Raw genomic sequence first — 27,136 nt, 5'->3', positions numbered from 1 at the left:
AAGGACACTAGAACTTTCAATTTCCAATTTAATGAGCTTTTTTGAAGTTTCTACGACAACTCCTTCCATGCAAAGCGCCTTGGTGAAAAAAAAATAATTAATGGATAGCGCCCCCTTCGCTCTTTACTTAGGCAGCATTGTTGTGCTGCCTATGATTACTCATAAGCAACTATAAAGCAGGAGCAATCAAAAAACGTTTCTCAAATCTTACGCAAGGGGAATAGATAAGGATAAAAACCCGTTTCTCAAACGTTACACGAGGGGAATAGAGAGGGATAAAAGTATGCAATAGTGTGTGCTGCTGACAACGTCTGAACTTCACAACAGCCAAATTGCAATCATTAAATATTTGTGAAAAAACAGTTTGTGTAAATTTTGAACAAACTTTGAAAATGAGTGCTGCAATTTGTGTTGTTTTTTTTACTTACAAGTCAAAATATGAATTAACAGGAGCTTGTTGACCTGAATAAGCTCTTTCTCCTTTCGAAATCTTTTCCCAGAATGATATTTAAATGGCCCAACCTGCATGTATATGTTATCAAAATGAAAAAAGTTTCACATTTCTTTAAAGCAAAATCTTTCTTACGTTTTTGAATTTCAAATCTTTGATCTCCTCTCCAAATCCAGGCACAATCTCAGAGAGATTTCTTGTTCCTAAGTCAATCATCCTTGAACGTTGCACATGAAACTAAATCACCGTTTTCTTTTTCTATTTCTATAGGAGATTACGATATGAACTTGACCCTTTTAAAAGATAAAGAGGCTTAAGGATCAAGGATGAGGACTATAATAGAAAGACAATAGGAATATTGAAATCTGTTGACAGAAGAGACTTTTAGATCCTGTGAATAATTAAATGAAAAATACAAATCTTATTTTTTCCAAATGGAAATAAAGGGCAACAACAAAAATTAAAATGTAAAGAAGCTATTCATTAGTTGAGGTGGCTGCCCACTCCTACGGACTATAAGTCTTAAAAAAACTAATTATTCTAATTCGACAGTCCTTGCGTCTAAGCAGTCTTTTGTAAAGATTTGGGGCAAAAGTAAAACTTTAGCTTAAAAAATGTGGGATTAGAGAGGGGACGGTATATATATAAATATATATATATATATATATATATATATATATATATATATATATATATATATATATATATATATATATATATATATATATATATATATATATATATATATATATATATATATATATATATATATATATATATATATATATATATATATATATATATATATATATATATATATATATATATATATATATATATATATATATATATATATATATATATATATATATATATATATATATATATCCGTTAGTGAATTGTTTTACGAGAGCACTTACAGATGGAATAAAATTGGACTGTATCGTAAAAGCGTGTATTGCTTTCTATACACATGAAGATGTTATAAAGGCAAAGCAAATCCTTCATACTGAGTTGAATATTACGAATCGTCTTGTGACATACTCTGAAGATGAACACATTATCATTGAAATGTGCAAACTTCTAGTTGCAGCTGCGAAAAATAATGTGAGCATGCCAAAGTTTGTCATCTTTAACCCCTGCTCGGTTCCGGTCATCGGAGATGCGGTGAATGCAACAGTTACTGCCAAAGTAAATGAACTCTCTCGGAAGCTTGATAATTTTTTAGCTACCCAGTCCGCTCCAGCCGTCAGTATTTTCACAAGCAGTCGTAGTGCACCTGAAACGTCTAAGCCCAAAGATTCTTCCTATTCTGTTGTCTTGAAAAATCCCCCAAAGGAGCTCAAGGGCCCAAAAGACCGGAAAGCTTTCATAGACAGTTTCTGTGAAAATGCAAATGACATTAGCGAACTTCGCAAATCTGCAAACGAATGGAAGCTTGTGGTCAGGTCGAAAGCTGCAGTACGAAGACTGAACAATGTGGAAAATCCCGTTCTTTCAAAGTGTATTTTGACACTATCAGTGAACTCCAACAATTTCTGAGTGTTCGGTGATTATCGGCTACGAGCGTGTACCTGCTGATCCGTTTAAGTTCTTGCCAAGACTGTCACAAAATCGGTTACATCACTTCCCAGTGTACGGCTGAACCATTATGCTCTAGATGTGCCTCAAATGAAAATCGTTCTACGCGAGATGAACCATGCAGACAGCCGACATTCTGCGTTGAATGCAAAATCGGCAGTCACAAGTGTTACAGTGTAAAATGTCCCTCAAACAGTAATCCACAAAAGAAATGAAATCTGAAGCTTCTGCAGTTAAATGTTTATCGTGGAACATTAATGGCTCGTTTGCGAATAAAATTCCGATCTTAGATGTTGTATTTGAGCAAAACGAAGTTGTCTGTTTACAAGAACATTTCGTCACAAGCCGCAGTAAAAGTATTCTTAGTTTTAATAGTTCAATATCGGTTCATTCAGTTTCAACGAAGCAGCTAAGTGGAAAAGGGCGACCCTCCGGTGATATTGCCACTTTCCTTCGTTCGACTCTAAGATCTAGTGTATTTGAAGTCAATGATAATTTTCTGGCGATTCGTGTTGAGGGCTGTGTTTTTGTTAATGTATATTTGCCTACAAATTACCATGATGAGCGTTCGGAGCGTGCTTTTACTTATTCTATTGATAAATTCGGCCAGTGTGTTAACCGTATTAGATCCTTTAGCCTTCAATGCATATTAGTTGGTGACTTCAATTGCGATTTGAATGAACCACTCTTATCTAGGTTTGTACGTTCTACGTTGTTGCTTAGTATTTTTGGAGACCAGTTTGATCTCAAGTGCAAAGATTTAAAGTTTACACACGTACACACCTCAATGTCTACATCAGATCTCGATCAGGTCGTTGCTTCTGCAAATCTCAGGATTTCGCCTGTCAAGGTTGTGCTTGATTTTCAGCTATCTGATCACTTACCAATACAGTTCTCAGCCAAGATTCCTTGCCACAGCTCAGATACACAAACGCAAACAACTTCGAAAACACCTCCTAGGTCTCGCCGTGATTGGCGTAAAATTAACCCTGTTTTATTTCAAGATAAAGCCGCCAGAGTCCTTAGTAAGATCCGTGTCCCTTTCCATCTTCTCTCTAGATTAACTGCTCTTTCAAAGGAGGAAACACAACTATCAGTCGATATTTATTGCGCAGAAATTGGCCATGCCCTTCGTTGTGCTGAAAAAGCTGCCGTCCCTCTAAGTAGACTCCGTCATCCTACCCTTCCTGGCTGGTCTGAAAATCCACAGTTAGTGGATACCCATTCTAAGTCTAAATTTTGGCTTCGACTTTGGGTTTCTTGTGGACGAACCCGTTTGGGGGTAGTCAATTCAATCCGCCTGCTCACAAAAAGAAAATTCGCGAAGGAGCTAAAAGCTCACAGAAAAAAAGATGATTGATATCGAATCTACATGGGCCAAAATTAATCCTTCTCTCCTTTGGCGTTTTCTGTCCTCTAAAAGCGATGAATCTTTGTCCGCATCTGTTATCCCTGATTCTGAATGGTACGCGTACTATGGGTCAGAATTTTTGCCTCCGGACCCAGCCCTCAACGAAAGATACGAAGCTGAGCTGGACGACTTCTTAGATAGTTGTCCTCAGGGTGATTATGATGTAACAGAGGGATCTGTATGCAAGGCCGTCTCTCACCTAAAACCTAAACAATCTTTCGGGATTGACGGGATCAGCGCACTCCATTTAAAAAGTGGTGGGCCCGCTCTCATTAGTCATGTAACTCTCCTGATGCAGATTATCCTCATTCAGGGCTTTGCCCCAACCACTTTCTCTATTGGAGATCTTACACCATCTCCTAAACAAGGGAAAGCTACCATAAAATGCTCCCTTTTCCGTCCAAGAACAATTGCTAATTCTCTATGCAAGTTATTTAAATTTTTATTCGTAGACGAGTTTGAGAAACTGTGTTGCAGTCCAACAAGATAATTCAGGTTCCAACGCGGTATTGGTTATTCTGAAGCTCTTCATGTCGTTGCATATGCACTCCTGGATTCACACAAGTCAAGAGAAAGCCTAGCAATCGGGGGCTTAGACATGCACAGAGCGTTTGATTCTTTGATTCATGGACTTGTGTTGCTGAACTCAGCTAAAAGAGGAGTGAACTCAAATATCAACCAGGCTTTCCGTGATCTTGGCTCTCGCCTTCATGTGCGATTCAAGCTCCCTCCCGATAAAGGCCTTCCGCCAGCCCCACGGTCAGCTTTGATACCAGTTCGTAAAGGTGCCCGTCAGGGGGCAGTTTTATTCCCCAATTTCCTCAACAACTACATTATTGAGCCTCAAGACAGCTGTCCTTCATCATGCATTCTCAGTTCCATTGACATCTCCCTAGTATGCTATGCTGATGACACGCTGAATCTCAGCCGGACGCTTAACCGCCTTTCAGAAATATTCTCATGTCTGCAGTCCAATTACGAGAAAGTTGGTCTGAGATTTAACTCCCAAAAGTCGGAAGTCTTGCTTTACAATTGGAAGAATGACCCTCCTACTAATGTCACACTAGGTGATTGCTCAATAAAACCAGTTGATAAAATAGTATATCTGGGGTTGCCAATAGGTACCTTATTACAACATACCCGCTCCCTCCTGATCTCACAGCTTGAACGACGAATTCCAGCTCCTATGCTTTGATCGTTAAATCCACTCTGAGATTTAACCATCCACTTCTGGCAAGTATTTACAACGCTACCGCTCTGCCACATATATTATATGTGACCCCTTTCTTGAAATTTTTGGCAAACCGTGAAAAGTCTAAAATCCGCTCTTTATTTTTCCGGTTTGCCAAGTACCTACTAAAATTGCCACCTTGGACAAAAAATAGTTTTCTGATCCGGCGCTACAACCTAGCGGACCCAAATGTAGCTGTTGAGACACTTATTAGCCGGCAAAAAACAAAAACAGCAATTCTAAAGGACGAGTGGGCAAGTTTGCTTGTTTAATTTTCCCTATTGTCTCCCTTTTTTTTCTTTTTTTTTTCTTTTTTTTTATCCTTTCAGAAGATGTTGTCCTTGTTGCTATTTTCGAAGAAGTTGTTGTTTCTGTTGTAATCTTTGAGTATTTTATCTTTCTGTTTCCTCTTTTCGTACTATTTTGAATATTATTTAAGTAGTTGTTGCTTTTTTGTTATTTTTAGTATATTTTCTTTTTGTTTCCTCTTTTCGCATTTTTGTATGCTCTGTCATTGTACATTTATTGTATACGACCGGTTTTCAATATATTATTATATATATATATATATATATATATATATATATATATATATATATATATATATATATATATATATATATATATATATATATATATATATATATATATATATATATGTATATATATATATATATATATATATATATATATATATATATATATATATATATATATATATATATATATATATATATATATATATATATATATATATATATATATATATATATATATATATATATATATATATATATATATATATATATATATATATATATATATATATATATATATATATATATATATATATATATATATAAACATATATATATATATAAATATATATATATATATATAAATATAATATATATATATATATATACATATATATATATATATATATATATATATATATATATATATATATATATATATATATATATATATATATATATATATATATATATATATATATATATATATATATATATATATATATATATATATATATATATATATATATATATATGTGAGCACATTTCAAGAGCTCATTCTTGCCACATGAGTAGTTTATTCGTTTTTAGTCTCCATGACGCAGGTAAAATTACACAAGAAACATAGTGCACCCCAAACCCCAAGTGCAATGAGTCTATTTACACAAGCCGTTTTCAGGAGTTTTATAATACCTAGAAGACAAATGAATAGCATAGACCATAAAAAATCCAAGAAATATACGGTTAGAATACTTGCGACAACGATAATTAAAACGAGTCAAAATTGAAAGTAAAGAAAAAAATATATTCGATTAGAAGATAAACGATACTAAGAATTGAAACGAGTCAAAAATAAAAGTGAAGAAAAAAAAAAAAAAAAAATGCATGAATAGCGACAGCAGCGAGTATCAAAAGCGGCAGCAAGAATCATAACGTGCCAAAAATATTTTGGAAAATTGGCATTTTCTGGCGTGCAAAAACCGTATACATAGATCATGAGTTTGAGAAAATTCGTTTAGAGTTTTAACTCTCAATTTTTTTTTGTCTGAGTGGCGTCATATTTAAGAGCACATTTGAAGAGAATAAATTAATTCATTCTCCCCCCCCCCCAGAAGCAATCTTATCGTTTTTATACCTATTACACATGTAACATTACAAAGGAACATAGCTAAGCGAAAAATACCGAGTGTAATGAGTCTGTTTACTAAAGTTAAGCAGTTTCATAAGCACTTCTGCCCCCTACCTGAGAAATTACACTTTAGCATTCATGATGAGCCCTCCCCCCTATCTCTCCACTTTTTGTGCTGGTAATTATCTAAATGTAATCGTTTATGTTACATAGAAAAAGATCTACAATAAAAGAGGTGCTATCATCCCTTCAAAAAATATTCCAAAATATAGTCTTTCGATTATTTCAAGTCAATTGTCATATTAAAGTTTTCACTCGATGGCTTTTGGCATCATTTGGGTCAATGTTTTTTTTGTGTTACACAATGGTAGAAAATGGCACTTAGCTGCGGCATAATTTTGTTGTCACTTAAAAAGGGCACTAGACATTTCAATTTCTTGCATAATGAGCCTCATCTTGATATTCTAGGACCATTGGTTCGACCTTTATTGCATCACACATCCGTGTACCAATCACGCATCTGTGACCGCACTTCTCGAAAAAAAATCACAATTCTTTTAGCAGGGAATTAATATCTCTAAAATACTGTGCTCTTATGTGCTAAATTTAATATATGAGCCAAAAACGTACTTGTTACTCATACTCACCTGTACTTGTCCGGGTTACAGTGGTAGCTATCAACCTAGTAAGAGACGATCACGTCCAATACTAAGAAATATAATAGCCCGTAACTCCTAAAACTAGAGTCACATCAAAACAAGAAGTACACTATTAGAACCAGCTTGTCCAGTGCCCCTATATAGGAAGCTAACTCTCCATTGCCTTGACTAACAAGGAAAATATATTCGTTTGAAAATCAAGAAAAGTGGCTGAAGCCAGGATATTCTGCATCGAGGCCATCTTTTTTCTTTTATTTTTCTACACAGATAGATTCGCACTGGAATATCGTAGAGAGCTAGTTAATGGCTCATTTTAAAGGAAATTGCCACATCTAGCGCTTGTTTTTTTTTTAATAAAATCAATTCTTTGCGAAAAGTTTCATTTTTCATGTACAATATGGATCAATGACGTCATATTCGTTGGTTGTAGTACACAAAGGCTCGAACATCGGATAAAGCTGAAACTCAGTAAAGGACAATCCACGGCATACAGTAAATAAAAATTAAGATAATACAAGCATCTTTTTAAAAATAATACATCAGAAGCAACGCTATAGCGTTGCCCATAGTAAAGGCCATACGGCTCCAATATTTTTTTTTTTTTTTTTTTTTTCCCAGAGGCACTTCATTTGGAAGGTGCCGTCGTAAAAACTACAAAGGGGGCTCATTCGATTGGAAATGGAGAGTTCTAGTGCCCTTTTTAAGGGTCAAGAGTGATTGGAAGGCAACGAACACCCCTTCCACTTCCACCATTTCCCCCAACACATCCAATCAAAATTTTGAGATAGCCATTTTGTTCTACATAGTTTATTTCCAGATAGAAATTATGTTTCTGACGAGGACATTCCCCCCACAGCCCTCAGAGCAAGGGTTGTAAGTTATGTTCTGTACTTACTTGTACTTGTTGCGGAACCAGACGCGGACGCCTCACCCGGCATCTAGAGGACTACGTATGATTGACTCCCATTTGTCGCGATCTTGTACCATCTCTTCAGCAAACCGGAGCCAGCATCTCTCCCACTTTCTGCCAAACTTTCAAAATCCGCCGATGGGGTCGAGGTCGCTTTTGGCAGTTGTCCACCAATTCTTAAATTGACCGCCGTGTCGCCTGCGCCAAACTGGCAACGGGGCAGCTAGAAGCACTTGCTTTATGATGTGGTCATTGGGTCTTCTAAGGACATGACAAAGCCAACGCAGTCTTCTCTGTTTGACAATCATGGCGGCAGGTTTGATGTTACAGCAGCGGTCGCGCACATCAACCTTTGAGATTCTGTGGGAGTATCGAATCCTCAGGAGTTTTGGTAGACAGCGGTGGTCAAAGACTTCCAAATCTTGGAGATGAAGTGCCCTCACTGGCCAAGTTTCGAATGCATAGAAGATAATAGATCTAACAGCCGCTTGAAAGACAGAAATTTTTGTCTTCACGCTGATCTCCCGCTGTTGTGAGAAGATGGCTTGGGCTTTGTTGATTCTGTTCTGTACGTCAAGGTCACAGCCTCCAAGAGGGTCTATTATTGAGCCAAAATAGGTGAAGCTGTCGATCTTTTTCCAATTCTTGTCCGTAAAGCACAAGCTGGTAATCTGACTGAATGTTTAGGTTCATGACTTTAGTTTTGGCCGTCTTGATTTTCATACCCAGTAGCTTAGAGAAATGTGCTATTTCATTTAACATTGCTTGGGCAGTTGGGGGCATATAAGCTTTTTATAGAAAGCTTTGTCGTAGAAACTTCAAAAAGGGCTCATTCAATTGGAAAATCAAAGGGCTAGTGCCCTTTTTAACAGTCAAAAATGATCGAAGGGCAACCAGCCCCTCTCTCACGCCCGCCTTTTCCCCAAACACATCCAATCAAAATTTTGAGAATAACTATTTTGTTCAACGTGTTTGAAAATTCTGGAAATTACGTCTTTGAGGATGGCAACCCCCATAGCCCTCAGGGCAAGGGTTGTAAGTTATGCCCTGTGGGCATATAAGGCTTTTATAGAAAGCGTTGTCGTAGAAACTTCAAAAAGGGCTCATTCGATTGGAAATTTAAATTGCTAGTGCCCTTTTTAATAGTCAAAAGTGATTGGAAGGCAACTAACACCCCCCTTTCACGCCCACCATTTCTCCAAACACATCCAATCAAAATTTTGAGATAACCATTGTGTACAACGTAGTTGACAGTTCTGGAAATTAGATCTTTGAGCATAACACTCTCCCCAAGGTCTTCAGGGTAAGAATTATAAGTTATGCCCTGGGGGCATATATGGTTCTTATGGAAGGAATGCTCGTATAAACTTCAGAGGGCTCATTTGATTGGAAATCAAAAGTTCTAATTCACTTTGTAAGCGTCAAAAGATATTGGAGGGTAACCAGCCCCTCCCCCCTCCCCCGCCCCTTTTTCCCAAATGCATCCGCTAAAAATTTTGGAGATAGCTATTTTGTAAAATATAGTTCGAAGATCATATAACAAATACTCCGGTGTTGGCACAACCACCCAGGACCCAGGGGAAGGCATTGTAAGTTAGACCCTGGGTGCATATATGTTTCTTATGAAAGGGATGCTCGTATAAACTTTAAAGAGGGCTCATTTGATTGGAAATTGAAAGTTCTAGTTCACTATTTTAGAGCCAAAAGAGATTGGAGAAAACCTAGCCCCCCCTCCCCCCTCCACGCCTTTTTTTTATCAAACCCATCTTATGAGAACTCTGAGATAGCCATTTTTTTAAATAATAGTTCAAAGACCATATAAAGAAAACTCTCGGGTCGAAAGAGCCCCCAAGGGCCCGAAGGCAGGCGTTGTATGTTATACCCTGGGGGAATATCTGGTTCTTATGAAAAGGATGCTCGTAAAAACTTCAGAAAAGGCTAATTTGATTGGAAATTGAAGGCTAGAGTTCACTTTTTAATAGTCAAAAGAGATCCGAGGGCAACTAGCCCCCCCCCCTCGCCTTCTTTTTCCAAACCCAAGAAAAACTGCGTTGTCAATACAACCCCCAGGGCCCGGGAGAATGCGTTCTAAGTTATGCCCTAAGGGCAGGTATAGTTCTTATGAGTTTGTGAGTTATAACTTCAGTTTTGATAGACAAAAGAGATTGGAGGGCGACTAGGCCGCCCCCCCCCCACGTCCTTTTTTTCCGAATGAATCCGATAAAATTTTTGAGATAGCCATTAAGTTAAAAATTGTTCAAAAGTCGGATAACAAAAACTCAGGTGTCGACACAACCCCCCCGGGCCCGGGGGCAAGCCATGTAAGTTATGCCCTTGGGCACATATGGTTCTTATGAAAGAGATACTCGTATAAACTTTAGAAATGGCTCATTTGATTGAAAATTGGAAGTTCTAGTTCACTTTTTAAGAGTCAAGAGATTTAAGACGAACTCGCCCCCCCCCCCCGCACGCCCTTTTTTCCCCAAACCCATCTTCTACAAATTTTTAGACAGCCAGTTTTTAAACACCCAGTGTCAACACAACCCCCAGGGGGTAGGCGTTGTAAGTGTTGTCTCGGGGGCGTGTATGGTTCTTATGAAAGGAATGCTCGTTCATTTGATTGGTAATTAAAAGTTATAGTTCACTTTTTAAGAATCAAAAGATATCCGAGGGCAACTAGCCCCCCCCCCCCCCACACGCACACACACCCTTTTTCCCCAAGTCTATCCGATAAAATTTTAAAATAGCCATTTCATCAAAAATAGTTCAAAGTTCAAATAAGAAAAACTCCTGTGGCGACACAACTCCCCAGGGTCCATAGGCAGGCGTTGTAAATAATGCTCTGGGGGCATATATCGTTATTATGGAAGGGGTGCTTGTATAAACTTCAGAGAGGGTTCGTTTGATTGGAAATTTAAAGTTTCTCGTTCACCTTTAAGAGTCAAAAGAGATCGAAGGGCAACTAGCTCCCCCCTTCCACGCCCTAAACCCATTCGAGGAAAATTTTGAGATAGGCATAAAAATAGTTCAAAGGTCCAATGAGAAAAACTTCGGTGTCGACACAACCCCACAGCGCCTGGGGGCAGGCGTTCTTAGTTGTGTTCTGAGGGCATGTATGGTTTTTATGGAAGGGATGCTCGTATAAACTTCATACAGGGCTCATTTGATTGAAAATTGAAAGCTGTAATTCACTTTTTAAGAGTAAAAAGTGATTAAAGGGCAGCTAGCCTTCCCCCATATTCCATTTTTTCCCCAGAGGCACTTCATATAGAAGGGGTCGTCGTATAAACATCAAAAGGGTCTCATTACAAAGCGGGCAAACTTTTTTCACTTTGATATTGTTGCTTTGATACCAGTTTTGATACTTTGATGAACATTTGATTCTTTTTTAAGTTTGACTTTGAAATAAGGAATTTTAAAAACTTGTAACTTTTTACAATCAAAAATGAACAAAAATTAATTAAAACAAAAATTTTCCGAAAAATATGTTTTTCCAAGAAAAGTAAAGGCCATTTTAAACTTAAGCTCAGTAGATAACAATACCTCTTAAAATTCAAACTCAAAACGACCAGAAATTACAATTAAAGAATAAACGTAACCTAAAACGAAGAGAAATTAAATAAACAATCATAGAAAAAACATACAACAAATAATAATATAAATGAATAAATGCATCTTAAAGCCAGTAATGCTTAGATTGAATATGAAATTAAGCTTAAAACGAAAAAAAAAATATTTTGCTATTGAAGTATAAATGGAACTTGAAACAAACAGAAATTAAATAAACAATCAATGCCAACAAACATACAATAGATATTAATTTAAATGAATAAACAAATATTAAAACGAGTAAAACTTAAATTGAATATGCAAATCAATTTTGAAACAAAAAAAATCACTACAAACAAGAGTTTGGGTATCGCCTCCTCCTCTCACTGTAAAAGTCTAAAACCTATTGCGTCATTGGCGCTTCACTGAAAACTATATGCGCCTTGAACAGTCTTCGAAAGTATAAACAATATCAAATTTAACATCTGATATATAATGATATTAGTTGTTGAAAGATCCAACAGTTCAAGATTATATTTCACTCTAATTTTGTTTTATTTTCAATGCTGTAAGAACTGGAAGAGTAAATATTTGTAATATAATTCGTTTTCAGCGAAGCGCCAATGACGCAGTAGGCTTTTGGTTTTTGTTTACAGTTAAGGAAAGAGGCAGTACCCAAGCTCTTGTTTGTAGTGAAACTATATTCGTCTTGAACAACTTTAGAGAGAACAAAAAAATTAAACTGAATATTTGATGTATAATGAGGTTAATTGCTGAAAACTCATTACTTCAAAATTTTACTATAATTTTAATGTTTATTTTCAATATTAAGTACAAAAGACAATATTTGTAGTAAAATTGGTTTTTAGTAAAACGCCAATGACGCAGTGGGTTTTAGACTTTTACAGTCAGAGAATGAGGTGATACCCAAGCTCTTGTTTGTAGTGATTTTTGTTCGTTTCCAGCTTGATTTGCATATTCAATTTAAATTTCACTCCTTTTAAGATTTATTTATTCATTTAGACTAATATCTATTGTATGTTTGTTTGCATTGATTGTATATTTAATTTCTGTTCGTTCTAAGCTTTATTTATACTTCAATAGCAAATATACTTTATGCTTCGCCGCCAGGCCCTTGCACTCGGTATGCGGCAGGCTTCTATAAATAGATTCTCTCTGTCGATTGTCTTTTAAATGCAGACAATTTGAGCCTTTTCTTGATTTCATGACTTCTAAATGGACCTTAAATTAGAAGTGTTGCCTTTTTATCATTACATTTTTTTTTTGCTGGACCTTAAACTTTCGTCTCGGCTTACATTTTTTCAGCGTGAAACACATATCGCCGAACCTTCGCTTGTTCTAATTGTTCAGATGATGGGACAAAAAATTATTTTTCTTCCAATGATTTATCTAAATACTTTCTAAGACCACACAGGCTATACATGACGTATGAAGCTAAGAGAGGAAAGGAAATAATAAATGATAAATAAAACCAAAAAAGGGGAACACATCCTTGCACAATCTCTTCAGCAAAATCCTTTTTTTCATTGGTTTCGGCTTTGGTCTTTCATTCAATGTTTGTTCGGATCTTGTAGAGTGAACTCTAAAAGGTTAGATTCTTGTTTTTTTTTTTGTTTTTTTTTTTTTTTTTTTTTTTTTTTTTTTTAGCACTAAGGACGACTTGGCGGAGGTCCTAGTCGAAATATTTGCTGGTTTTTCGTCTTCATATTTTACCACTGGCTGACAAAATCCTCGTTTTCTCGCCCTTTTTTGGTTTTATTTATCATTTATTATTTCCTTTCCTGTCTTAGCTTCATACGTAACGATTTATCTAGTCTAGGTTTTTGATTTTCAAATGTATGGAAGGCATTGACGACCACCTTTGTTTCTTTTAATTGTTCAGATTATGGGACAAAAGTTTCTCCTTGTGCCTTTACTTGTTCTTTGTCGTTATGAGAGACGCATCGTCGAAACTTTTGTTTCGCTTTGTTTTGCAGGTGGTGATACAAAAACTTCTTTTTCTTCCAACGATTTATCCAGTCCATATTCTTTATTTTCAAAAGTATAGTAGGTATTGATGCCCTTATCCATGTAAAAATACAAAACCCAATCATCATCGCTATCATTTTCAATTAATTTGGTTCGTTACACTTCAGCTTATTTTTCGTCATTATGAAACACGTATCACCAAATCTTTGTTTTCTTTTTTTTTAACAAAGGTGTGGGTCACGCGGCAGGCTTCTACATATATTCGCACTGTCACTTATCTTCTAAACCCAGACAATTTGAGCCTTTTCTTGATGTCATGACGTCTAAATGGACCTTAAATTAGAAGTGGTGCCTTTGACAAAAATTAATTTTTTATCATTTGGAGCTTAAACTATTGCCTCGGCTTGTCTTTTGTCATTAAGAAAAACACATCACCGAACCTTTATTTATTTTAATTGTTCAGGTGGTGGGACAAAAACTTCTTTTTCCTCTAGCGATTTATCTAGTCCAGGTTTTTGATTTTACAAGGCATGAAAAGCATTGACGACCACCTTAGTTTCTTTTAATTGTTCAGGTGGTTGGACAAAAACTTCTTCTTGCGCCATGGCTTGTCTTTTGTCATCAACGGTGGATCCAGGGGGCGAGGGGGTGCGGCCTCCTAACGTAGTCTAAAGTAGTGTAATTTACTTAATTAACGCAAATTTGCGTTAATTAAACTTGCTCCTGATGTAATTTTATCGGATCAACCTATTTTGCATCCCTCTCCCCTTAAAAAATTCCTGGATGCGCCCCTGTTTGTCATTATGAAAGCTATATTGCCGAAACTTGTTTTCTTTTAATTGTTCAGGTGGTGGGACAAAACTTCTTTTTGTTCCAACGATTTTTCCAGTCCAAATTTTTGATTTCCAAAGGTATGGTAGGTATTGATGACCTTATCCATCTCAAAATCCCAAACCCAATCGTCATCGCCATCATTTTCAATTTGTTTGCTTCGTTACACTCGGTATATCTTTTGTCATTATGAAATACATATCGCCAAACCTTTGTTTTTTTAACAAAGGTATAGTAGGCATTTATAGTTGGCATTGATGACCATATCCATGTCAAAATCCCAAACCCAATCATCATCGCTATTATTTTCAATTTTGACACGTTCCGATTCTTGCTGCCCAGATTGATTTTCGTTGACTCACTGCTCTTCATATTTGTAAATAAACACGGCTATAAGATCATTTTTCTTAAAAAAATCCAAATTTTGCATTTTGTTGATAAAGGCTAGAGCCCTCGATTGGTTATTATACCAAATTTGATAGTTTAATTTCATCAAGATCACTAGCTCTTATGGGACTGTTTTACTTCTTTTTTGACGATCAAGCAAATTCGACGCTAGTTCACGGGACACAAAGAACATTATGTATAGGCCAATTTTCACGAGGACGGTAGTTGAACACTGATCCACGTCAAAACAACCTTCGTTCAACAAAAAGGTGCAATTTCCTCATCCAGCTGGATGTACCGAAAAAATTTATCCCTCTTAGATCAGCCTCTTGGCCTCGTAGCTCAGACAGAAAATTAAGCTTTAATATCTTCCTTGCTATCACCAACTTAAATTGCCTGGTTTACCCAATATTTTATTAGAACATTGCCTATTCAGTGGTTTCAGCTCGTGTAAATTGGGGAGTAGGGATTTATTTCAAAATCTAGGGGTTGGGACAATATCCCTGTTTTTTCAATTTTCCAATAAAAATAAATAGAAAGATCATAGAAACAAGATTTCTGTCAAAATCTAAAGGAAGAGGAGCAAACAAATCTTAGGGGGTAATTTCTCTACTAGGTCATCCCCCAATTGACGCCATTGGGCAAATTGTCATTTTATTGTATACCCCTATGTGTACACAAGAATACAAGATGTAAAAGGATGATTAAGGCTTTTGATGCAAGTTGAACCCCTAATGATCCTATTACTAAACCTGGCTACTGAAGAAAAACTACCATTTTCGTTAAACAGTACGTGGTAACGAATTGTAAGTGAGGAGCTACTCAGCCCAATAGTAAACAAAGCTTTAAAAAACAGAATTTTGATGACACGAGATACGTCAACAGAATTGGCTTTTTATGCTGATTCCAAATATATAAGACTCATTAAGTTTAAAACTACCTTTCAAAAGCTACAAGTCTGAGAAAATTTGAATGATTTTTGAAAAAGGAGAGAAACATTCCCTAAAGCTCAAGAAATCTTATTGAAAATCACACCATCAGATTCAGCATTTCAGACTCTATAGCATAGGTTTCAAGGTCCCATATGCAAAAATACGGAATTTTGTATTGTTTACCATAAGAAAGGTCACAGATCCGTGTTTATTTGTTTTCTGTTTTGTTTTTTTTCTCAGGGGTGATCGGATTGAACCAAAATTCCTAGAAGATAGAGAAGGGGCTCATTTGAATGGAAATTGTAAGTCAGAGTGCACTTTTTAAGCGATTAATTAAAAAAAAACTTTCCGAAAAATAAGTTTTTCAAAGAAAAGTAAAGGCCATTTTAAACTTAAGCTCAGTAGATACAAATACATGTTAAAATTCAAACTCAAAACGACCAGAAATTACTATTAAAGAATAAATGAAACCCAAAACGAACGGAAATTAAATAAACAATCATAGCAAAAAACATACAACACGCAGTAGTATAAATGAATCAATAGATCTTAAAGCGAGTAATACTTAGATTGAATATGAAAATCAAGCTTAGAACGAAAAAAAATATTTTCCTATTGAAGTATAAATGAAACTTAAAACGAACAGAAATTAAATAAACAATCGATGCAAACAAACCTAAAATAGATATTAATGTAAATTAATAAATAAACCTTAAAACGAGTGAAACTTAAATTGAATATGGAAATCAAGCTTGAAACGATCAAAAATTACTACAAACAAGAGTTTGGGTGTCACCTCCTTCTCTCACTGTAAAAGTCTAAAACCTACTACGTCATTAGTGCTTTACTGAAAACCAATTTTATCACAAATATAGTTTCTTTTGTACTTAATATTGAAAATAAATATTAAAATTATAGTAACATTTTGAACTCTTGAGTTTTCAGCAATTAATATACATCATTATACATCAAATATTCAGTTTAATTTATTAGCTCTTTTTAAAGTTGTTCAAGACGAAAATAGTTTCACTACAAACAGGTGTTTGGATACTGCCTCCTTCCTTAACTGTAAATAAAAACCAAAAGCCTGCTGCGTCATTGGCACTTAACTGAAAACGAATTATATTACAAATATTTTCTTTTCCAGTTCTTACAGCAGTGAAAATGAAAATAAAATTACAGTGAAATAAATTCTTGAACGGATTGATCTTTCAACAAATAATATCATTATACATTAAATGTTCAATTTGCTGTTGTTTATACTTTCCAAGACTGTTCAAGACGCATATAGTTTCCAGTAAAGCGCCACTGACGCAGTAGGTTTTAGACCTTTACAGTGAGAGAAGGAGGTGATACCCAAACTCTAGTTTGTAGTGATTTTTGTTCGTTTCTTGCTTGTTTTGCATACCCAGTTTAATTTTCACTTGTTTTAAGATTCATTTATTAATTTACATTAATATCTATTGAATGTTTGTTTGCATTCATTGTTTATTTAATTTCTGTTCCTTTTAAGTTTCATTTATGCTTCAATAGGAAAATATTTTTTTTTGTTTTAAGCTTTATTTACATATTCAATCTAAGCATTACTCGCTTTAAGATTTATTTATTTATTTATATTAGTACCTCTTGTATGTTTTTTGCTATGATTGTTTATTTAATTTCTGTTCGTTTTGGGTTTCATTAATTCTTTAATAGTAATTTCTGGTCCTTTTGAGTTTGAATTTTAACAGGTACTGAGCTTGCTGCTGAGCTGCTGAGCTTAAGTTTAGAATGGCCTTTACTTTTCTTTGAAAAACTTATTTTTCGGAAAGTTTTTTTTTAATTAATTTTTGTTTGTTTTTGATTGCAAAAAGTTTCAAGTTTTTAAAAATTCCTTATTTCAATATCAAACTTAAAAAAAAAATCAAATGTTCATCAAAGTATTTAAACTGGTATCGAAGTAACAATATAAAATTGAAAAAATGGGTTTGTGTCAACCTCGGAGTTTTTAATATCTGATGTTTGAACTATTTTTAACAAAATGGCTATCTCAAAATTTTTATCGGATAGGTTTGGGGAGAAAGGGCGTGGGGGGAGGCTAATTAAGCTTCGGTCTTTTTTTACTCTTTAAAAGTGAACTAGAACTTCCTATTTTCAATCAAATGAGCCCTCTCTGAAGTTTATTCGAGCATCCCTTCTATAAGAACTATATACATCCCCAGAGTATAACTTACAACGCCTGTCCCTGGGCCCTGGGGGGTTGTGTCGACCCCGGAGTTGTAATATCTGATCGTTGAACTATTTTTAACAAAATGATCACCTACATTTTTATTGGATTGGTTTATCCATCCGATAAACCCAAAGGCTTGGAGGACGGGAGGGGCTAGTTGCCGTCCGATCTTTTTTCACTCTGAGAAAATGAACTACAACTTTTAATTTCCATGCAAATGAAGCCTCTCTAAAGTTTATACGAGCATCCCTTTCATAAGAGCCATATACGGCCCCAGGACATAGCTTACAATGTCTGCCCTCCGGTCCCTGGGGGGATGTGTCGACACCGGAGTTTTTGCTATCTGACCTTTGAACTATTTTGTAAAAATGGCTCTTTCAAAGTTCTTATCGGATGGGTTTGAGGAAACTAGGACGTGGATAGGGGGCTAGTTTCCCTCCGATCTCTTTTGACTCTTAAAAAGTGAACGAGAACTTTCAATTTCCAATCATATGAGCCCTCTCCGAAGTTTATATGAGCATACCTTCCATAAGAACCATATATGCCCCTAGAGCAATGCTTACAACGCGTGCCCCGGGCCCTGGGAGAATTTTGTCGACACAGGAGTTTTTTCTTATCTGACCTTTGAATTATTTTTAACGAGATGGCCATACATAAAGGAGTTTTTGTTATATGATCTTTGAAATATTTTTAACAAAATCGCTACCTCAAATCTTTTATCAGATGTATTTGGGGAAAAGGGGCTTGGGGGGCTAGTTGCCCTCGGAGTACTTTTGACTCTTAAAAATGGCACTAAAACTGTTGATTTCCAGTCGAATGAGCCCCCTTTAAAGTTTGTAGGACTACCTCTTCTATATGAAAGGCCTCTGGGAAAAATTTAAATGGAGTGTGGGGGGAGGCTAGCTGCCCTCCAATCACTTTTGACTCTAAAAAAGTGAATTACTCTAGAACTGAACTAGAACTCTCTAAAGTTTATACGACCATTCCTTTCATAAGAACCATACACGCCCCCAGGACAACACTTACAACGCCTATCCCCTGGGCCCAGGGGGGAGTTTATGTTATCTAATTTTTGAACAATTTCCAAAAAACTGGTTATCTCAAAATTTGTAACGAATGGGTTCAGGAAAAAAGGGTGTGGGGGGGATAGTTGCCCTTACCTCTCTTGACTCTTAAAAAGTGAACTAGAACTTTCAATTTCCAATCAAATAAGCCCTCTATGAAGTTTATACGAGCATCCCTTTCATAAGAACCATACATACCCTTAGGGCATAACTTAGAACGTCTGCCCCCGGGATCTTGGGGGTTATTTTGACATCGGAGTTTTTCTTATCCAACCTTTGAACTGTTTTAGACAAAATATCTATTTCAAAATTTTCATCAGATGGGTTTGGAAAATGGAGGCAGGGGGGGGGGGGGGGGCAACCTGCCCGCGGATCTTTTTTGAATATTTAAAGGTGAGCTCGAAATTTCAATTTCCAATGAAATGAGCCCTCTCTGAAATTTATACGAGCATCCGTTTTGTAAAAACCATATATGCCCCAGGTCATAACTTACAACACCTATTCCAGGGCCCTGAGGGGTTGTGACGGCACCTGAGTTTTTGTTATCTGACTTTTGAGCAATTTTTAACTTATGGCTAACTCAAAATTTTTATTGAATGCATTTGAAGAAAAGGGGGCGTGGGGGGCGGCTAGTTTTCCCTCAAATCTCTTTTGACTCTTAAAAAGTGAACTAGAACTTTCAATCTCCAATCAAATGAGTCCTCTTTGAAGTTAATACGATAATCCCTTCCATAACACCCATATATGCCCCCAGGGCATAACTTAAAACGCCTGCCCCCGGGTCCTTGGGGGTTTGGTCGACACCGGATTTTTGTTATATGATCATTGAACTATTTTTAACAAAATGGCTATTTCCAAATTTTAATCGGATGCATTTGGGAAAAAAGGGTTCTGGGGGAAGCTGTTTACCCTCCGATATCTTTTGACGCTTAAAAAGTGAACTAGAACTTTCAATTTCCAATCAAATCAGCCCCCTCTGTAGTTTATACGAGCATTCCTTCCATAAGAAACATATATGCCCCCCAGGGCATCACTTATAACCTTTGCCTGAAGACTGTGGGGGGGGAGTGTCCTGCTCAAACACATGATTTCCAGAACTGTCAACTACATTGAAGAAAATGGCTTTATCAAAATTTTGATTGGATGTTTTTGGGGAAATGGTGGGCGTAGAAAAGGTGTTCATTGCCTTCCAATCACTTTTGACTATTAAAAAGGGAACTAGCCATTTAAATTTCCAATCGAATGAGCCCTTTCTGAAGTTTCTACGACAACACTTTTTATAAGAACCATATTCCCCAAGGGCACAACTTACAACCCTTACCCTGAGGGCTGTGGGGGGTTGCTTATCCTCAAAGACCTAATTTTCTGAATTTTCACCTACGTTGAACAAAATTGCTATCTCAAAATTTTGATTGGATGTCTTTGGGGAACTGGTGAGCGTGGAAGGGGTTTTAGTTCCCTTCCGATGACTTTTTACCCTTAAAAAGGGCACTAGAACTCTCGATTTCCAATCGAATCAGCCCCCTTTGAAGTTTCTACGACGACCCCTTCCATATGAAGTGCCTCTGGGGAAAAAAATAATAATAAAACATTGGAGCCGTATGGCCTTTACTATAGGCAACGCTATAGCGTTGCCTCTAACCAAAAACTGGACAACAACCAGCCCCTCTCCCACGCCCTTTCCCCCAAAAGTCTTCCAGATAAATTTTTGAGATAGCCGTTTTGTTCAGCATAGTTGAAAAGACCAATAATTATGCATTTGGAGATGACATAACCCCTACAACCCATGGCGAAAGGCGTGGAAGTTATGAAGTTTGCCGATTGTTTACATACAGTATTTGTAATTTGGAAGCATACAGACATTTTTTTGTCGGGGGGATTTACTACGGAAAAAATTTATCGTTTTGGGGAAGTTTGAGGTGGTGAAGTTTACATTGGGGAAATTCATAGTTCTTATACGAATTTCGTTCATTTGTCTTACTCTCTCTTCGGTGACTTCACTTTACATGTGGAGATGTTCTAGGGAAATTTCACAGGGGAACTTTTTAGTGGGGTTGGAATTCTCTTGGGAATTTTTCTGTGGGGAGGGGGTTATTCTGCGGGAGAAATTTTCCATGGAGAATTATCACCAGGAGAAATTCTTCTTGAGGAAATTTTCCGAGTGCGGAGTTTTCTATTGGGGGAGGGCGGTGATAGATTTAAGGAGAAAATTTTGTAGGGATGGGGATTTGAAAAATGATCAGCAATTAAATAAAAAATAAGTCTTTTTCCGAATCAAAATTGATTACGAAGAATTTTCTAGGTGGAATCGTTTCTTGCAGAATTTTCTAGCTGGAAATACTGGGGGAAGGGTAAAATTTTGGGAGGATGGAATTGTCCGGGGGCAGAGGATTGGCTTTTAAAGTGGTTAAAAACTTTATCATGAAGAACGAGTCATTGAGGAGGGGGCAGCTCTCCTTGTATACGGAATAATTTATTTTTGTTTTAATTTCATTCAGGAGCGTAATTTCCTATGGAATAGAGGGAGCAACTGCCTTTCCCAGACCTCAGTTTTTCCCCAGACCTCAGTTTTTCCCCAGATCTCAGTTTCCCCAGGTAAAATTTAGTTTCTCCAAAAATGTTGTCAAAACTAAGATAAGCCTGTATAATTCAGTGACGGATCCAGGGGGCGGGCCCTCCTAACATAGTCTAAAGTAGTGTAATTTACTTTATTAACGCAAATTTGCGTTAACTAAATTTGCTCCTAACGCAAGTCTATCGGATCGACCTATTTTGTACCTCCCCCCCTCCTAAGAAATCCTGGATCTGCCCCTGGCATAATTCAAGCATCCAATGAAACAGGTCAGTTTTCTTTAGTACGTCTTTACCTTTTTTATTACTATATGGCTCATTTTTAAGTTTTCTCTGTCATTTTCATTTGATTTGGGAAAATTGGCTCCAGATTTTAGACCTTCCCACACACAGGATTTTGACAAAGTTACGCCATACGTTGGGGAATTGCTCTAGTGATCTACTAAGAATGTCGTTGCAAACCATGAACTGGATGTCCTCTATTTCCTTTTGAATCAAAATGCTTGAAAGAATGCCTTCCGGGGATACGCTTTAAAAATGAGTGCATCATATTTATAAAAACAGTGAAATTATCTAAAAATGATCATATAGAAGGGGACAAAGACGTGATTGAAAAAAAAAACAATTAGGATTTGAACCCAAGACACTCTAATTTGAAGTCCAACGCTGTATTTACAGAACCACGCCTCTAATAGCCTGGTGTAGAAATCTGCAGAAATTTGGAATTTTGTAATTTTTTGCCAGAAGAGAGATCACGTATGCGTGTTTATTTGTTTTTGTTTTTGTTTTTTTTCAGGGGTGATCGTATCGATTCAGTGGTCCTAGAATGTTGCGAGAGGGCTCATTCGACCGGAACTAAATGTTATAGTGCCCTTTTTAAGTGACCAAAAACTTGGAGGGCAACTAAGATCACTTTTTACAAAAAACTGCATTTTCATGTACAAGCTATGCTCACCATTCTACCATCTGAGACTCTTGACCATTCTACAGTAGCCACAGTAAAAAGCGCAACTTCATTTCTCGAGGGTGTACCGAATAATAAACAAATGCCATTTCATTACCGTATTTTGGTTTTTCTTTTTTCCGTAACTAGTTAAAGTAAAGAGCAAATAGTAAAGCTTGCAATAGTTAAATATTACTAGGAGACTAAAAGTTTGTAATATAACTTTATTACTTTCCTAGAAACCAGCAACATCCATGTATAATTAACAGAAAAAGTTGCCCCGTATGAGGTTTAAATTCGACGCCTTGAGATTATAAGGCCTATGCTCTACTGACTGTGCGACCAACGCTTGCAAAAATGAAATAATATACACTTTGGGACAATACCGAAAAAGAGTAACATTAAAAAAGACCGTAAGAGTAACAAAAAAGACCGATACAGTTCATTATAAATGGGGCCTGTGCTAGTTTAATCGGATATAGCTGAAAACTTAATAAAGACCAAAACACGGCACATAGTAACTAAAAGTTAAGATAGTTACATAAAAGATCGATGTAAAATAATTTCGGTGAATTTGTTTGTAGATTTTATTTATTTGTTTGCAATATTTGCATTATCTACTTAAGAAATGACACCAAAATACTTGTTTTTCGTCAGGGCGTAATTTGTTATGGGGTAGGGGGCAACTGTCCCCTCCGGACCCCAGTCCCTCCCAGACCCCACTCTTCCGCTCCCCTCCCAGCTGAAATTTAGTTTCTTCAAAAATCTTGTCAGAACTAATAAAGCCTGTATAAGTCAGAGAAACGGGCCAGTTTTCTTTAGTAATTCTTTACATTTATGGTACCATAAGGCTTTTTTTATTTCTCACTGACATTTTCACTTGATCTGGGAAAGTTTGGTCCACCTTTGCCCCCTCCCCCTAGGGTTTTGACGAAATTACGCCCCCACTTTTAGTGCTATATCACACTTACTGATGGTAGAATTGATAAAAGTCACGTAGATATAAGCAATGGCTTTCAAATGAGCCATTAAACGTCACTCTTTAAAGTTCTGGTAGCCCAGTAGCCCCAGCTTTTCCACTTGAGACAAAACACCCTTAATGCCGTTTTTCAGTGCCATTTGGAACTTGCTGATAGTGGAATTTATAGGAAAGAAGGACTTATATATGAGAAATATAAACGCCCATACCGATACGCGTGAAATCGATACATCCAATACTAATACAGCGTACAGCCCTTTTCCCAGGGACTATGGAGGGTCATATCCGGGTTGCAGCGATAGCTAGAAACCTAGTAAGAGACGATCACGTCCAATGTTAAGAAATATAAAAACCCATAACTCCTAAAAAAAATTCAGGTCAAAACAAAAAGTACACCATTAGAACCGCTTGATACCGCTTGAACCGCCCTATATAGGAAACTTTCTGTTCCTTGGCTTGAACAGCAAGGGAAATATTTTGGCTTGAAAATCCAGAAAAGTGACAGCTTTTCTTCTTCTGCCTAAACGGCATCTTTTTTTTCTTTTTTTCTTCCACGGATAGCTTGGCACTTGTACCGTTCCACTTGTGCGGCAAAATTAACCTAAATCAAATAAAAAAATAATAATAAGTTTCAATTTGCTTGCAGCGTAATAAGAAAATTTAGCGGGAGATGAAAAATTGTTCTTCTGAAAATGTGCCTGGTCGATGTTTAGAATTTTTAATTTGGCTCATTCTGCACTCGCTACCTTCCAGTTTGATTAACCTTCAAAGTATAACAAGCAACAAAACTGTTATCACTTCCGTTTGTTTCGAAGCAATATTTTTGCAAGCATACCAACATGACACAATATTTTGACATCGTATTTTTTCCAGGGAAGACCAGCCGACAGGAGGTGGAGTCATCACCATTATCCAGTGAAATTTCTATGACCAGATGTATTTAGATCTGGAACCAGTGAGTGTTAGATCAGTGTGCAAAGGAAAAGAACATGATATTTATCCTGAACTGAAACTAAATAAAAGAAGCTATGGGAAAAAGGTAACATTTTCTCAATAAGAACTGAGATACTTTTTTTACGTGTCTTATCCCCTTACGGCGGTCAGAAGACTCTCAACGGTGTACTCGAGCCTGTCTTTAAAATTTTATAAACTCAGCAAATCAGTCGGTTAAGTTATCGTTTTTAATGACAGCATTACATAAATGAATATGTTTTTTAGAATTTTATTATTCCACTGAATATATTGTTTTTTATGTCACCACCACTCTTACCTCTAAGTAGATCTTTTGCTCAATATTTTAAATTTTCCATCTTTGAGTGTTTGTAACAGAAGAGCTTAAGCATATATTGTTCTGATAATTTGATGAAAATCAGAATTCATAATTTCTGTATTCACTTTTTTTTTAACAAACTGCAAAAGAATGAAATTTTTATGATTTTTTTTCACCAGTCTTTTGACTTTGAAACTCAAATTAGCAAAGGTAGAACTAGTTCTAAAATATTTTATTGAATCTGTGTTAAAGAGGATTTCTTGCAGGTTCTGCATCTACGTTGAATGAGTTACGTTAGTGAAATGAAGTCCCTTTTCACTAAAATAAACACCACGAGTTTTGACTCTTAATTGAATCAAGCCTTGTAATGTTAAATGTAAAATTCTGATGTATCTTTCAGGAAATTGTCTACAAGCAAGATCAGGGTCCAAAAAGTCGTTTTCAAGTTTCTAAATTCTTCCCCTTCCTTCTTATAAGGCTCTGAAGATTGTATGAAAACCGGTTTGTTTATTTTCCTCTGTCCTTGTCTTAAAAAACAGCCAGAGCCTTGAGCCAGATTATGTTCGATGATGCTGTGTATAATATTGTTTTTATTGATACAGAGTGGCTCGTGCATTAAAAAAAAAACAAAAACAAAAAAAAACATGATAATAATTGCTTGTGTGCACCGGGCATACTCCAAGCGAATGTGCAGGATGTCTGTCCTCTGCTAAAGCCTAATATCAGCATTTATCAGATTTCCAAGATAAACACAAAAGTATGATTCTATTTCTCTGATTTTGGAAACGAGAGAAATGGATGAAGATAAAGAATCTCGTCAATGTTTTCAGACAGCGGTTTCTTCTTGTGTTTGCTATTCTATTTTCTGCTGGACGTAGATACTATGTTTCGTAATTGTGAGGTATTTGCTTTTTGCCGTGAAAAACTGGTCAAATACGTTAATACCTCTTTAGATACTATGCCACATCTCAGAAGATATAGCAGATAGAAATACTCTCACTTTGTCATTGGACTCGTCGTTTTGGGATTGGGAGAAGTCTATTATTGACTTAAAATCAAATATTTGTGTAGATTATAGATTTTGAAAGAGGACAGACGATGGTTAACTCACAAATTGACTCAGCGTCAAAAGTTATCTTAGTAAAGATACTAAATTTTGAAACTGCTTTTACAGTGGTCTTAGCAACTTCTGCAGCCTTGTAAAGAGTGAACCAAATCCCGTTTAACCTATTTTGTCTAATGTGCTTTGAAAGAAACTATCAGGTGGGAAAACCCTCTAATTTAAAGGTTATTCAAGATCTATTGTTTATGTTTAACATAATAGAAAAAGTTGATTGCGAAAAGCAATTTTCGAGGATTATGAAAAAGATCTCTAAACCGCTCAAAAGGGTGGCGATCGAAATGATAAGTGCACCAATGGAATACACTTTGTCAAAAGCTCTATACTGGGGACTTAAAGGCTCCTATCTTGAACAGCAAGGAAATTTACCTATTGCTTATGTAGGACTGAAAGTTCCCCCTCCTTTAGTAATTTCCATGGGTTATTCTATTGAACCAGTGGTCTTATACTTTATTTGAATGGGAATTGTAAAATCTAGTGTCTTTTTAGTAGGCCTAACAAAAGAGATCGTACCACAGCAAAGGGCTATTTTCTATCATTGTGTGCCAGAAAATATTAATTTTTGCTCAAAATAACGTAAACGCAAAGAAAGGTAAAGTCCAGGAAAGCCACTCTTTCATGGTCTGAACCCATTGACTGGAGGTTCTGAGCCCCTTATCTTGACAAATACGTGATTTTGCTTTTTGCCTCGTAGTTTATAAAGTTATCGTAATAACTGCAAAGAACTCTTTGACATTAAAAATGGCACTTAATAGTAATAGTTTTAGATTGGAAAGGCAGGGAAGCATTTCAAGGGTACTATTGTAATCCATGGTTAATATTAAACAAAAAACAAGTTTTTTTTCAACTGAAAGTAAGGAGCAACATTAAAACTTAAAACAAATAGAAATTAATCTGTATATGAGGGGGGTTGCTCCTCCAAACCACCTTGATCTGTACACTAAAGCTTTTTAATACTTTTAAAATAGCTTATTATTGTTCTGATTAAACGAACGTTGTATTTCAGGAGTAGTTCATAAGGATTTGGGACAGAATTCAAACGTTAGTAGTAAGCATGTATACAGTATCAAGCCTACGCCTGAGGCATGGATACGTATACAGTTTCAGGGGATATTGCTTAATGCCACCAAACACGTTCTATTTTGGACCTATAAAGCGAGCAAACATGTTATATTTGGAACTAGATATTCAGGGAGGAGATTGTGTAATGCAAGCAGACAGGTTTCTGAACCAACACCTATTTTCTGGGCCAATTAGAGATGTATAAGGAATTACACAAGAATATGTGTGCAGTTTCACGGGTTCATGCCCTGCCATGGGTAGGTATCTATATATTTCACAAATTACAAGCCTTGTCAGACAGGTTTTTCTAGGTTCAATAGCC

The 27,136-nt window shown here is 36.2% G+C and overlaps 3 protein-coding genes across 4 annotated transcripts in view; 1 reads left to right on the top strand and 2 right to left on the bottom strand.

Moving 5' to 3' along the window:
- Nucleotides 1–667, bottom strand: part of LOC148952087 (uncharacterized) — a 114,420-nt gene extending 113,753 nt beyond the window's left edge. Inside the window, exon 1 of the mRNA XM_089089527.1 lies at nucleotides 587–667. Within this exon, the coding sequence (XP_088945653.1) occupies nucleotides 587–667 (81 nt within the window). The remainder of the gene's footprint in view (nucleotides 1–586) is intronic.
- A 7,366-nt stretch (nucleotides 668–8,033) lies between these two features.
- On the bottom strand, nucleotides 8,034–12,795 carry LOC148952086 (uncharacterized). The gene is made up of 2 exons (XM_089089131.1): nucleotides 12,774–12,795; nucleotides 8,034–8,506 (listed from the first exon to the last, which is right to left on the bottom strand). Exons 1-2 carry the CDS (start codon nucleotides 12,793–12,795, stop codon nucleotides 8,034–8,036), a joined length of 495 nt encoding a protein of 164 aa, XP_088945257.1.
- An 11,451-nt stretch (nucleotides 12,796–24,246) lies between these two features.
- LOC148952085 (spondin-1-like) overlaps nucleotides 24,247–27,136 on the top strand; it is a 185,168-nt gene continuing 182,278 nt past the window's right edge. For both annotated transcript variants that reach the window (XM_089089526.1, XM_089089525.1), the window contains exon 1: nucleotides 24,247–24,401. In XM_089089526.1, coding sequence (XP_088945652.1) covers nucleotides 24,391–24,401 — 11 coding nt within the window. In that variant the 5' untranslated portion in view covers nucleotides 24,247–24,390. The remainder of the gene's footprint in view (nucleotides 24,402–27,136) is intronic.

The sequence above is a fragment of the Artemia sp. Qi Xiang Cuo genome, chromosome 5 (genome assembly GCF_049724085.1).
Source record: "Artemia sp. Qi Xiang Cuo chromosome 5, ASM4972408v1, whole genome shotgun sequence".
NCBI classification, from domain to species: Eukaryota; Metazoa; Arthropoda; class Branchiopoda; order Anostraca; family Artemiidae; genus Artemia; species Artemia sp. Qi Xiang Cuo.
The sequence above is the reverse complement of the archived record's forward strand: the minus strand, read 5'-3'. Positions and strand labels throughout refer to the sequence as shown.

Bases quoted from the DNA above. Each gene is read 5' to 3' on its own strand.
- LOC148952086 (XM_089089131.1), bottom strand. From the start codon at position 12,795: ATGTGTTTCACGCTGAAAAAAT. The intron at 8,507-12,773 runs GTAAGCCGAGAC...GCTCAATAATAG, and splicing joins GTGTTTCACGCTGAAAAAAT to ACCCTCTTGGAGGCTGTGAC.